This window comes from Carex rostrata, chromosome 18 (assembly GCF_964058835.1).
Source record: "Carex rostrata chromosome 18, lpCarRost1.2, whole genome shotgun sequence".
In the NCBI taxonomy this organism is placed as follows: domain Eukaryota; kingdom Viridiplantae; phylum Streptophyta; class Magnoliopsida; order Poales; family Cyperaceae; genus Carex; species Carex rostrata.
In genome coordinates this window covers 9029582-9044709 of record NC_135935.1, presented here as the reverse complement: position 1 = coordinate 9044709, position 15128 = coordinate 9029582, and the positions used below count along the sequence as shown (strand labels likewise).

General features: G+C 37.0%; 2 protein-coding genes across 3 annotated transcripts in view; both read left to right on the top strand.

Annotated features, from left to right (window-relative positions):
• The window catches only part of LOC144569785 (large ribosomal subunit protein eL32z-like), a 55331-nt gene extending 41540 nt beyond the window's left edge, over nt 1-13791 (top strand). Inside the window, exons 1-4 of one of the 2 annotated variants that reach the window (XM_078320259.1) lie at nt 11916-12064; nt 12184-12273; nt 12676-12857; nt 13424-13791. In XM_078320259.1, coding sequence (XP_078176385.1) covers nt 12184-12273; nt 12676-12857; nt 13424-13553 — 402 coding nt within the window. In that variant the 5' untranslated portion in view covers nt 11916-12064 and the 3' untranslated portion in view covers nt 13554-13791. Of the gene's footprint in view, nt 1-11915; nt 12065-12183; nt 12274-12675; nt 12858-13423 lie in introns of those variants that run through there. The other variant, XM_078320260.1, reaches the window with a different exon arrangement.
• LOC144569384 (cytochrome b561 and DOMON domain-containing protein At3g25290-like) lies at nt 8682-9631 on the top strand. The gene has a single exon (XM_078319710.1). It carries the CDS (start codon nt 8706-8708, stop codon nt 9462-9464), a length of 759 nt encoding a protein of 252 aa, XP_078175836.1. The 5' UTR covers nt 8682-8705; the 3' UTR covers nt 9465-9631.
• Nucleotides 13792-15128: the final 1337 nt, after the last annotated feature.

Here is a 15128-nt window from a genome sequence, read left to right as displayed (position 1 = left end):
GTAATATAATAAGATCATAAATGAATTTCGTACAATGCTACATACCTGCCCTGCGCCTGTCATCCCGGCAGTCGCTTGCCACTCATCTCGTCCATGGTCATTATAATACGCTTGTGTCTCCTCCTCCCCTTTCTTATCCATCCTTCTGAAGGGAGTATTCTATCACCGACATATGCAGGCCACTCATGCTGATCGGGATAAGAATGGAAAGATCCACCCCAAGTGGAAGCAAGGTAATCGGTACGGTATATGTCAGCAACATAGTGATCCTCACAGTAGTTCCTCACTCGGCATACCGCCATCACGTGACTGCAGGGTATGTGACTTAGCTGGGGTCCTTGGCATGTACAGGTTACCGCCCTGGCATCTCTGAATTTAACCACGTACTTGCAAGCCCTCTTGACAAACGCCATAGTGTCATCTGGTTTACGGCTGGTAGGAACGTACTCATTTGGATTTTGCACTTCGAATTATGTTCCATCATTACCCATCGGGATCACGGTCATAGTTGCACCTTTGTCCCTGTGTCGTCTTAGTTTCTCCTCCACCCTTGTTGAAAATGACTGGTTCATCCTTATTAATTCTGCGGCCTTAGCACGCCGTTCCTAAAACCAGGCATTTAACTTGTAGAATGTGTCATCTACAACTGCAGCCACAGGCAACATCCGGCTCTGTTTGAATACTGCATTCAGCGACTCGGATCCGTTGGTGGTCATAATTCCCCAACGCCAACCTCCATCACGGGATTGATATATTTTCTCGTATGCTGGATCTTCGTTGACATCTCGGAGATTATTTTTGCCCACCTTCATTAAGTAGAGATTTGCCTTTGGCATGTACTACATAAAAAATAAGGAAATAGAATAATGTAAGTAAACAATTGTACTAAAAAAAATTATTTTCTTAAAGTACAATAACATATGTAAACAATTGAAATACATGTACCTTTGCAAAACTGCTAGTCATCTCTACCACCCTTCTCGGCTTTTTCTTTCTGCAATTCCATCTAAATGTATCAGTAACCCACTTGTCGCCCTCGGTTGTCTTGGAAAGGTTCTCCGCAACGTGTTGCATACACAACCTGTGCACACACTGGCCAGTACGGGTTGACCAACCGTAATCTTCATGATCAAAAACATATTTTATTCCTTTGTGCTGATCTGATATCACACAGAAAAACTTCCATTCCCCAATCACCTGTCTTCTTAAAAACTGCATAAAGAATTCCCAATTCTCACCATCCTCTTTATGAACAATTGCAAACGCCAAAGGCAACAGCTGGTTCTCAGCATCATATGCACATGCTATCAGTAGCCTCCCCTCATAACGGCCAGACATGAAGCATGCATCAATGCTTATAACGGGTCTGATGTATGGCACAGCTTGAATACAAGCACCAAAAGCCCATGCTATGCCCTTGAATTGTTGAGCTCCCTCTATTAGTACTTCATCTTTATCAAAAAAAGGGCCATGCCATCGCTCATATACGGTGCCGACATTTGTACTTGCCATGGCCTGGAGCAATGGTGCCAGATAGCCATATGAATCCTTCCAACTACCGAATATTCTGCAAACCGCAAGTTCATGATCTCTCCACAGCCTGTTGTATTTTGGGATTACATATTTGTATTTGTGTCTAACGGTCATAGCCACCGCCTTGATGCTCATCGATGGATCCAACTTAATGTCCTCCTCAATTGCATCAGCAATTAATGATGCCGTCAACTGCGCATGGTCTGTCCTTGTGGACGCAGACTTGCATGTGTGAGGTGGTTCACACTTCTTAATCATCCATGCTTCCCCTGAACCCGCAGGGGCTGCATAAAGGCGGAACTCGCACCGCGGGTGAGTTTTACATAACACAACTAACCTTGTTCGCTCTCTTTTTTGTATTTGACATTCCTAGTTGCCGTGAACATGGGTCTCATTGATTTTCTTTACAAGTTCGTCTATGTTGGTATAAAGTTGCCCTGCGGCAAGTTCTTTATTGTATTGAACACGAGGACCAAAGAAACTAATGTCTGCCTCTTCGAAAGCTGTGGTATCGTTGAATGTGGCGACTGGATGCTTATTCCTCCGACCTCTAATCGGGAATTTTTCTGCCCTGGATAAACCTGGTACATTTGCATCACCATCTGATAAGTCATCAGATTCCCAAACCCCTTGGTATTCATCTCCCGTTTCCATTTCCCTTTCTGGTATGACATCAATAGCATCAACATCAATATCAATATCAATATCAGTTCGATTAACGGGTACCGGTCCTGACTCTGGCATAGTTGGAAATCTAGGGATTATGGGTGTCTGTCTGGGTGGTGGTGGTAACACTTCAGTATTTTCTGGGGAGTTGTGGTAACCCTGGTTGTCATAAGGGGAGTGGTGGTGGTACTCCTGGTTGTCATAAGGAGAGTGGTGCTGGTACTCCTGGTTGTCATAAGGGGAGTGGTGATGGTATCCCTGGTTGTCATAACCCGAATTGTCATAACCTGAAGGCCCAGCCCCAGCCGCACTTGAAGGTCCAGCCCTAGTCCGGGGAACCCTCTTCAAATATATTTTCATTATCGGGACCCCACTAGCCGCAAATTGAGTGTACACAACTCTCCACAAATTCGCATCTGTTATTGGAAACTTCACAAAGTAAGGTCTACCCCCCACCCCAGGTGAGTTGTCAATCCGTGTAGTCAATTCTATTTCATACCTGTTGGGGTTTACAGCAGTCTTTTCGTATATTAGCTGCTTCAGTTCCTGAAATGTGGTATTTTCATTAACCTCGAAGGCAAATACGGCATCTTTCGTGTACTGCACGCCATCTTCACCCCTTTGTAGCCTGCCGCCCACATACAGTGCAACTAACATCTTTTCCTTAACAACCTACATTTAAAAAAATTATTTCATAAGGATTAAAGTTTCGTATAGTAATTATAACGGGTACAGTAATCAATGGCAAATTAGAAAAAAAAAATTTACATATTGCTACAGTAATTTATGTTGCTACAGTTACAGTAATTGCAACAGTAAATTTGTACAGTAATTGCAATAGTAAATTTGTACAGTAATTGCAACAGTTACAGTAAATTGCAACAGTTACAGTCTATGTTACTCGGATACGGCTATTCAGGCACCGTACCCGTATCGGATACGTATCGGATACCGATACGCGTCCGATACGGCCACGATACGTATCCGATACGCCAGCTGGCGTATCGGCTGACGTGGCGTATCTCTAGAACTTCTGATACGGTCGCGATACGCGTTGAATCGTATCCGATACGGCTGTTTCAGCGAGATACGGGCGGGATACACCGCTGTAGACCGAGTGAAGTGTAGACCGCGCTGTAGACCGCGTCGTAAACCGCGCGAAGCTGTAGACCGCGCCGTAAACCGCGCCAAAAAATGCCTTCTTTTAGCGCCTAGACGGAATCGAACTCGGCTCCTTCCCTCTAGTGACATACAACCTTACCACTACACTAGATCAACTTTGATGTTTAAGTCTAGTAGCTATTATATTTAATGTATACCTACAATTTTTAATATTTAATTTATATAATACAAGTGTTGAATTAAAATATAATAATATAATAATATATATATAATAGACGTATCATATCCTAGATTTTTGAAAATTGCCGTATCGCCGTATCCGTATCGTATCCGATACGATACTCGTATCCGTATCCATGCAACATAGGTTACAGTAATTGTAACAGTAAATTTGCTACAATTACAGTAATTAAAAAAATTGCAATAGTTACAGTAAATGCAATAGTTACACACAGTAATTAATAATTAGCAAAAAATTAACAAGAAACTAAAAAAAACCTGTTGCTACAGTAAAATCGCCTTTCAATCGCCCAACAATCGCCAGAGCTCTCTCTCTCTCAAACAGTAAAATTGCAGCACAGTAAAATTTTGGTTTACAGAATGGTTGGAGTGGGCAGGAGAGAGAAAAAATCGAGTTAAATACCTATAGAGGACCGCCCGTGGGGGGGGGGGGGGGGGGGGGGTGGTTTGGTCCCATAGGAGACCGCCCGTAGTTCTGGCGGTTTGGTCCCCAGGGAAACCGCCCGTAGTTCTGGTGGTTTGGTTATTTTTGAAAAAAACCAGAACTGATGGTTATTTTTAAAATTAAGTTTTGTTTTTTTGAGTATTAATAAAAATGGCCGAATCAGAGTTCTGAATGCAAGGTGGAATGTACGAGACTCCTTTAATATTTATACATATTTTGATCGGACAATTCAGATTTAGAAATAACTATTATTATACGGATCCTCTAAGTACCGGAGCCTGAGGTGTAATAAGTAAATCTATATCTTTCTTTTAACTTTATATGATTCTCAAAACGGATCTCCTATAAATAAATTTTATAGATATCAAATTGAGTTTGATCTGACTACATTTAATCTGGGTTGTCCATTTTTATTTATTTGTATTTCAGGTACCTGTATTTCGTATCCTCCCCTGTACTAGACAAGAAAATCTTTTAAAATTAGTAGATCCGGACCGTCTTTTGACTTTGCACAAATCCTAAAGGAGATCTCTTATAGTTAAAGAAACATTGTATTAAGTTAAATCCAACTCATAATTAATCTAAATTATAAAGTTGTGAGCTCTACGGATACAGAGTTACAGACTCGTTGGAAGGAAATCAAGTGACTAACTAAAACCAGGCGACAGACTACAAACGAGATAGAACCATACTAAGTATTACTAACACATTCAACAAGAGAGAAGGCATCAACGAAAAGAGAGAGCAGAATTGGTACTAGAAGCTGATACCGTTACTAGTACGAGTGATTGGCTGCTAGCATAGTAGGACTGTAGGAGGAAGAGATGAAATTTTTTCCCATACCGAACTTTCAACCTATATAGTTCTATTTTCTGTCTAATTTACTGCACTTTATTTTATTGCATTTCCTTTTCAATTTACTTATCGGATCAAGCTCAACTTTTTTGAGCAAGATCTCTTTTTTATTCTCTTTTAACTGGTGGTTCCCACCCTTATGTAACGGATCCAATTAATTATATAAATGTGGGTTAGCAGGGGCGGACCTAGAGTAGACCAAGAGGGACAGCTGCCCTCTCTGGATTTCGAGTTTTAGTGGTGATCTATCGGTATTGATCGACTTTGCCCCTCCTTGAAATTTTTTTTACCCTCCTCTGGATATTTGATTTGTAATTTTGGTTAAATTTAGTGTTAAAATCAAAATAAATTTCTTGAATTATAATTGATAATTAAAATTATAAGTTAAAACATCATAAATTATTATTATTAGTTAGAGAATTGAAAAAAAAAATAAAAAAAAATTGACTAACTAAAACCAATCAGCTGGGATGTCTGAGTTCCAACTTCCAACAGACAAATGAGTAAACGACAAGTGGCAGACAGGGTTTGGCGTGCATACCATAGCATTTGCAGAGAATCGGGAAAGAAGGAGGTGATGACGTTTTCCTGATCTACGCATGATGGATTGGATTGGATTGGCTGGCAACATCGAAGATTGAAGAGCGTGGCTCTTCGTACACGCGGAATAAAGAAAAGATGGCAAGTCAAGTCAGACTCAGGCGACGACTGAGCTGGTTGCTGGTTAGAACTTAGAATCAAAGCAGCGTGCTTTACGGATCAGGGTCCAAAGTTCAAAAGGAACAGGTGGACTCCCATGCCATGCGCGGTGCGCCTACACATGACAAAACTCCGCTCTCAGTCACCGCTCTTAATCAAGTCTTCTTTCCCTCTTAATCAAGTCTCGCCCGACTTGTGGAATGGGCCGGTAAAAGGCCTTTCTTAGGTCGGACGAAATTAATGCCCTCAAGAAAATCTTTCTAGAATGTTTCATTAAAAAAAAAATGCCACCTTGCCTGACCAGCAGCCATTCTGCGTAGAGGTCCTTGTGCACTTCACCGTTCAAAATTCTTTTTTTTTTTTTTTTTTTTTTATATTTAGAAATAAAAAAAAATATATCAGAAAATAATGGATTTTTTTTCTATATGAGATCGATTTATTCAATCAGTCTCTTTAATTAGAGTATATACTATGACTTATTCAATTGAAATGAATTATCATTTTCCACACTGTGTGACTGTTAGTGTGAAAATTAAGACCGAATCATTGATTTTATATCATCCATGCATTCATTGAGAAAGTGAAAACAATCCTTTTTGCTTTAGAAATTGTAATATTTGATATTGTAAACATAATTTCTTTTTTTTTTTGGTCCAAAAATAGTAGGTCACTGATGATGGGAGATATCATATTCAAGTTATAAAAAAGAGGAGCACACTCAAAGTAACGTCTCTATTACATCACTGCCTAACTATATATGTCATTAGTTTAACATGTATCATGGTTCTTATTTAATTAAAAACGGTTTGATTAACGGCGTATATCTTTTGTGATTTTGTTTTTACAACGTACCGCGTGTAACTTTAACACACTTGCTTGTCATCTTTTAAAAAGCATTAACGTGTTTTAATTTGTCCCTTTTCTTTTGGTGTTAGTTCAGTTCGAGGCCAAATTCTCGCCGCCGTTCGAGTTTAAATTCAGACTGTTGGTTTCAGATTAATTTGACCAAAAATTATATTGTACCAAGTGTTACAATCGTTCTATTTTTAAAATTAAATATGGATAAATTTAATTGGACTGCAGGAATTAATTAATAATATATGGCCCTGGATTTCTAAATTTTCTGTGCTTTCTGGATAAATACATTTAGATAAGTTTCTCTAAATTAGTGCATTTAAAATGTCGGGACTGATTTGGTGTAACCAAATGGTGCATCGAATTTCTGAATCAAATTATGTTCGCACTTCTTAAAAAAAAAAAAAAAAAAGAGAGTAAGAGAGAGAAAATGAGGATATGTTAGCATGTGTTCACATTCCGACTTGTAGTTAATTTTCAACTTGATCGTGTAGATACTGGTAGAGACGTAATCGTTATTGTTGTTGCGTACATCTTCTGACACGAGTACATAGAAGAGGATAATTACTCCTACAATTAGACATATATCTCTACATCACGTTGATCTAATGGTAACTTCTATTTTACACTTCAATTTTGTTTTCAAATAATAATCAATTTGGCTGAACTAAATTAAATTATTGCATCTATATATATATTCTCCTAATTTCCATCTGAGAATTAATTCTTCTAAAATCGATACCAATATATAACTCATTTATTTGTAGACATGTGGTCGATACTATTGTAGGCATATATGTATATATATATATAGGGTCTGGCTAATTTGCTGCCGGCAGCATTTTAGCCGGAGGTGCTGCTGCCTTTTTTTATTTTTGTGATGTCCAAACAACAAATCCAAACCGTTAGATGTTTAATCTATATTATAATCTACTTGGAGACCAAATTTTACATTTTTTGGAATTTTTTTACTATTTATTAAGTTGGTTTGAAAACCGCTGATTTCAGTAAATTTCTGCAGCATTAAAATCAGCGGTTTCCAAACCAGCTTAATAAATAGTAAAAAAATTCCAGAAAATGTAAAATTTGGTCTCCAAGTAGATTATAATATAGATTAAACATCTAACGGTTTGAATTTGTTGTTTGGACATCACAAAATAAAAAAAACAGCGGAAGCAATTTAGCCGTGCAGTATATATATATATATATATTGAAAACGTGACAGTAGCTGTCATTGTAGGCAGATATTAACAATAGAGATATAGAAGGAAAAAGTAACAAAACTTTATAACGTAGAGTTGTAGATTTTAGTAGTTTTATAAAATTTGGGTTAGCGGACTCATGGAGTACCATGTGCAATATATGTGTACTTTTTTCTCTTATGAAAGTATTGTGATTTTTTACATCATTTTGTGTTTGAAACTTCCAAAGCAGATTAAACGGTCAATATTTTTTTTTATTAATACTTTGTTACTGAATACTGGTAAGTTCAAGATCAGTTCATTTATCCGATAATTCAAACTGAAATTACATATAAATAAAAAAAGGCATACTTGATTATTATATATATTACTTATTGAATCCGCATCTGAATCTTAAAAAGATGTATTCGCCTCGCCTCGCCTCGCCTCGCAGGAGCTCAAACGCTTATAACGCACGATACCCTTTGGCCTTTAATATTAGTGGGGATTTAAATCGGACGGTTGAGATCTTAATTAAGAGGAAACGGAATTCCTTTTGAACTTCCCTTGTATTTCTATTTCCATTATTCAGATTTCAGAGGGACCAGCCGGCCTCAGAAACCAATGAATCTGGACTCTACAATCATTTTTCTTTTAATTTTCTTCTATGAGCTGTGAGCATATGACTTTTAATTAATTAAAATAAATCTCCGTTTACAACATTTCAAAATTGCAATGGAGACTCTCTTACCGTTCAAACAATAACCGTTATCATGCTACTAAAATTTATTTGACCGTTTATATTTTTTAATATATATTTTTTGTATTATATCAATGCCGCTCCAGAATCAAAATATGAGATTTCGAGACATGACACCCACCACTCCTTTAATTGGGTCTGAACCCATTAAATGTCTTTTTTGTCAAATGGAAAGTTTTCTTGAGCTGAGCGTATCTTTTTTTTTTTCTCTCTCTCTCTCTCTCTCTCTCTCTCTCTATAATCTCCTTTAAATTCCTCCTTGCACTAAACCAAAACCAACACAAGCCCCACAAAAAGTATTGAGCAGAACACACTTCTCTCTATAGTATATTCATTCACCACCTATCCAATGGCAATGGCTATTCCTCTTCTCTTACTTTTCCTCTCCATATCTCTGGTACCAACAAGCCATGCTGCTACCAAGAGTACTTGCTCCTCGTACAAGTTTACCAACAACAAAACATACACCAAATGTACCGATCTCGATCAATTCGGCGCCTCGATTCACTGGACATACAACGCTGACGGCACGCTCTCTATAGCATTCATAGCGCCACAGGCCTCGCCGACTGGTTGGGTTGCATGGGGCATTAACCCAACTGCAGAGAGTATGGTAGGCACGCAAGCCCTGATCGCATTCAAAGAATCCAACGGCTTGATGGCCGTGAAGACCTACAATATAACCAGCTACAGTGGTGTTCAGGAGTCAGAGATCCTGTACAAGACGAGCGATCTCTCGTCGGTATTCGGATCTGATGGTAACATTGTGCTGTTTGCTACATTGAACATCGGCAAATCGGCAGAGAGCCTGAACCAGGTGTACCAGGTCGGCTCATCGGTGACAAAAGGCGTGCCGGATAAGCACGCGTTGAAGGCTGAGAACTTAGCATCCAAAGCACAACTGGCACTGACTGGTACTAAATTTGGATCCATGGAACCAGCAGCGGCACCGAGTGACGGAAGATCGATTGCTACGGCCCCTGGTTCACCGTCTACCGGCGAAACCTCCAGCCCTGGTTCTTCACCAAATGCAGCTTGGAGAAGTGGTGTCAGTGACATGTGGAGTATTTTTGTGGTACTTTTGGTTTGTTACATTGTCAGATTTTAGTGTGTGTTTGTATCTTTTTTTTTTAAATTTGAAATTTGAAATTTTTTGTATTGTTGTTTTTATTTTGTCAAACTGGGGATGTTGAGGTGTGGTTAGTTAGGTGCTAAACAATAAAGCAAATTGGTCATTGCTTTTAGATGTGTAAATTCAGATGGGTGGTGTTTCATTTCTGAATTTAATTTCATTATCATTGGTACTGATTTATTGTTTTATGATTTGATAATATAAAACTAAAACCTTGAGATCATTTTTTTGGGGATTTTTATTCTGCTGCTTTTCAACCCTTGGGATATGATTATGAACAATCTAATTTTGATCTGACGGTTGGAATATAGTTTGATTTGATAGAACAGCTCAAACTAATTATCCTAAAATGCCAATTTGATTTAAATCCGGCAATTACGGATCTTTTGAGCGAAATCTTTCGGTTTGAGAGATAGTTTGAATTTGAAATAGATCCCATATAATTACAATTAATATAGCATGAGCGACAAATACAATGGACATACATATAGTTTGAATTTGCTTTAATGGCATTTATGGCTTGAACAGAAGATAATTATTTTTTTAATGGTAGATGCTTTTCAAACTTTATAATTAACTGACTGACAGTCATGGTTAGCATAGGCATAGCCGCATAGGCATAGCGTATGTAATAAATCACGGTCACAAGTCAAATCCATCCCACATGAGACATGGCCACATGCGATGCGAGCTATTTAATTTACTAATAGGTGCGCTCCACTAGACGTAATAAAGAAAGGTGGACTCCACAGGGAAAGGTGTACTCCAAAAGGCAGTCTGATACTCTGATCTGTGCACATGTGGATATTATTTTACCTTCATGTTTGTACAACACTGTACCCATCTTTTTTAATGGAAAATCTCCTAAAGTAGCACAAACGCTAGCTGTTAATGACAATATTGTTTTTGTACCTAAAATCCTGTTAAAGATAACGTTTTACTATGTTGCTTTCATTTTTCTAATTAATATTTGTTTTAGTATAAAATAAAACGACAATGTTTTTCTAGATGCATGTAAAATGCATGTTATCAATGATAGCATTTTATGTGTTACGTGTTACGTGTTACATGTGGGTTGTCCGATTTCAGTTCGATGGCTATCGGACCATCCATCGATCCGTGTTAAGATTCACGCAGTTTAAATGTATGCGAATCTTGATGCTGATCCGATGACCCTAATATAACATCACATCGAATTTGATTTCAAATTATAATCTATTTCTCTTCCGGTCCAAACTGTAGCTCAATCCATAATTAACCAAACAAATCACAACCGCTAGATATTTTATAAGCTATTTTAGTCTATTTTGCATTATTTTAAGATAAATTACAAGCAAGTAATCAATTAAATGATAAGAGTTCTTTAAAATGTTAATTTACAGGTAACGAAAAAGCATACGGTGCCTGCCATTTCAGACTTCACACATGCGACATGCCATTCAGAAAAAAAAAAAAATTAAATTTTCATAAGATTATAATTGAGCTAGCCAGCTGGCTATGTGTATATCTAGCTCATAATTTAGGAAGCCTAATGTAGCTTTATTGTCTGGCAAAATTATTGCGTTAGTTCATAAACTTTTAAACGAAATGATGAATAGGAATTTTCCAGCCTCCTATATTGGAATTATCTTCTTAGTGCAAACAAAACTTCTGCATCCTTTTATTATTTTTGTGAATAACAACAGTCGGCATCTTTCAAACCAATTTTTTATTTTTATTTTTTATTAACGTTCCTTTAACTACTAATGATTGATCAATTGTAAATTTGGTTGTCCTTGATTAATGATTGATCGTGGGAGTGGGGCAGTCAGATGAGTATCACAACAAATTCGGTCCAATGAGTTATTTCGATTCATATTATGACTCAGGTGTACTTGATTTGCACAAATTTTAAAGTTATCTAGACAATTTTTGATGCAGATTGAACAGCTATGCTAGAGCACCAGACCAAATTTCGTTAACTACATTAAGAATAGTATCATTTAATTTTAATAACATCCTTTTTTTTTAAAAGAATATCATAAACATAAGAAATGAGAAATTAGGATGCGGCATATTTTTAGCATGATAAATGGTTGAACATATAGGATGTGTGGGATGCTCAGTCCCTTAATTTAGATATTAAGATAAAATTGATCCTCAATTTAGAATAAAATTGTATGGAATAAAATATTTAATTCATAAACAAATGATGAATTTACAATTAATAGAGAGAGAAGTTGCAGATTATAGACAGAGGCAAAGACGGGCTGCAATGCATTTGGAAGTTGGAACAATGAACAATTTGTTCTCTGTCTTTCAATTGTTTGACAATTAATTTCAGGCCCAATATATACGAGTCCGATAGGAATGAAATTTCTTTATTTATAAGGCCCATAAATGAGGGCCCAATTAGCTCTTTTCTCTTTGAAGCTAATATCTACCGTCCATTCGAGCAACGATCAAATCCCATCTCTCATCTGTTGCCTATCCTAGGGTTTTACGATATAAAGCATTTTGAGAAGCACCCACCACTTCTCGCCGCCGCGCTCTTCACTTTCTCTTCCTTTCTCCAGGTTTCATTTCGCAGCTCGAAGGTACTAATCCGCTCGAAATATAATCGAAATTTTTCTATGGATTATAGAATTTGTTTGGAATGCCAAAGATGCGAGGTTGATTTTGTTTTTCCATTTTCCTTCAATTTTTTTTATGTTAGATGGCGGTTCCATTGCTGACGAAGAAGATCGTGAAGAAGCGCGTGAAGCACTTCAAGAGGCCACAGAGCGACCGCAAGATATGCGTCAAGGTATATATCATTTTGTTTCACCTGGATCTGATGATGTTTTAGCTTACTGATAATCTATAATTGGAAGCTCAATTTAATTGCTGTTTGTGTTATAGTGTGAGATCTTAAGCGAAAGAATACCTGCATCGAACTTGATCTTAATTTTTGTGTTATTATTGACCTCAATCTCTTTTAAAAGTCTGATATCGAGAGTGCAATATAGTCTGTATTCTGTGGTGATGCCATTGAGTGTGTTTGTCACGAAGATTGTTTCGCAACAATCATATAATTTCTCTGAAAGACTGAGCCTTTAATTAATTAGGGTTAAGGATTAAATTTTTACTCTCATGTACTATCTGTTAAACATATTCATTTAAACTATTGCTAAGATGTTTGCATTTAAATTGTGCTTGGTACGTGCAGCCTAGTTGGAGGCGGCCCAAGGGTATTGACTCCCGGGTCAGGAGAAAGTTCAAGGGAGTCACTCTCATGCCCAATATTGGGTACGGGTCTGACAAGAAGACCCGCCACTACCTCCCCAACGGCTTCAAGAAGTTTGTTGTTCACAACGTCGCTGAACTTGAGCTTCTGATGATGCACAACAGGTTTCCATTTTGCTCATTTTGTCAGTCATTATGTTACTGTTATTTGTGGAATATATTCAAAATATTATTTTCTAACCCCGCTGGGTGGTAGCAAAAGATGCTGAGTTAATAAATATTGATGTTAATTCATCCAAAATTGCCCCTAACATTGTTTTTAATTAATTGTCATAAGTTGAATTGTAATATTAGGGTTAATACCTAGTGGGCCTTTAACGCAATGGGTATAGCATGGCAATGGAATTTCAAATGCAACAGAACTTTGGTTCCAGTCTCAAATGTGATTGATATTGCTCTGAACCTGTGCATAGAACAATTAACATTGGTTGTCTGACGAAGGCTGTAAATATTTTATATATTTCTCAACCTTTTTGAGGTGTATTCCTAAATCCAATCAGTGTCTAGGGCCAGTATGAAAACTTAAAATGTAATATATTTCCTGTCGTTTAATTGGTGTAATTTGAGGTTGCTGGTGCGAGCAATCTTGCATTGATTGCAATGTATTGTGTACAGCATTCACGATTTTGACCGTTGGATTTTGATTGTTTTGTGATTTTGTATTCTAACAGGACATACTGTGCCGAGATAGCGCATGATGTGTCAACCAAGAAGCGCAAGGAGATTGTGGAGCGTGCAGGTCAGCTCGACATTGTTGTCACCAACAAGCTAGCTAGGCTCCGTAGCCAAGAAGACGAGTAGTTTCTCTCTCTTGTTTAGTTATTATAATTTTATCTTGCTACTGTTCTTTATTGGAGAAAAAAAAGGGATTGTAGGAAGCTACTTTTGTTACCCCCTTGTGTTTTGAGGATGAAACTGATCAGTGACATTTGTTTTATGAAGTTTTGTAGTATTTTTGTGGAGCTGGTAGTTATATTTTTGTTTTCCTCGATATGTGAAATTGAGATTTGCTCTTGATTGCATTTGTTTTTGGCATTCATTGGGGAGTGTTGATTGCATTTTTGTGGTAGCATACATTTTAAAAATCAGTAATTTGATAGCAGTATGCCGGTATCATTTTTCTGAAGTGTCATGTTCATAGTAGTTTGCGGTCCTAATATGATTGTCAACAATTATTGTGAGGTGTTTACGGTAAATAAATATCTGTGTAAACACGCGATAATCTAGGAGATTTAATTCCTAATTACAAAATAAATGGGTATGGATATTTATTCAATAATTAACTGCCTGGTACTTGCATTCACGGTCTCATAATTTTATGCTAAATATATTCATGGTTTGTTGATTTCTTGGTAGCTAATTGCAAATTGAAATAGACGAAATTGTAAACTTTCTAAGAAAATAGGGGTATAAATGGTGCGACTTCTTGTTATAAATGGTGTAGAAATCATCAAATCAAATGACATTAAGGACAATGTTCTTGCATTACTTTTTTATGTTTTAGTAATTCACGGAAAAAAAAATCAAATTGATACAAGTACAAGGCAACATATGAGAAATATTATTTTATTCCTAGTAGATATTGAAATGAGATCTCAAGCCTCAACTGGGAAATCAAAGTGTGAGCAGAGATTGACCTGGTTATGCAAAAATAAAGATGAACCGGACTCAAACACAAAGGATGAGGTAAGGTTTGGATTACAATTTACAAGACATGATAGACGATGATATTAGAGTTTCGCACAAGAATTTACATCAGAAAGAAAGAGAAGACTGCAATGAGCTGCAGATCTAATAATTGAATTTGCTGGCATCAAATAAATTATGAAACATGGATCATTTAGGATAGCTGGTATCTGAATTAGACCTATGTTGTCTTCATTATTATTTTTTCTTTTAGAGAAAATTATCTTTACTAGGCCAAAGGTTGAGGTTGTCAGAATGTTCCTTTCCATGAGTGATGAGACAATTGTCAAATACATGATTGATTGCTGTAGACCTTTGTCAATTTGAAAAGGACCCATGCAAGTCGTCCATGACTTCTTCTCATACTCTGCATTAACCTCCTGTTTGAGTTAATTTTTGAACCATATAATTAGAATTCAGCCAATTCGGTCCACGGGGCCTTTAATATTATATTATATTATATTAATTCCGATTTAAATTGGACGCTTCAGATCTTAACTAAAAAATTTGAGTTAATACAACAAATTCATTGGTACATGGGGACAAAAGATCTTGATGGTGTTGGTGTTAGTGTTAGGCAGCCAGATGTTTTGGTTCCGTTATCCCAAGTAAGAGTTGACTATATATAGTTTGGCAACATATTTGTTATCTTAACATATTGTATTCTGCACATGATTCCATATCCCCACA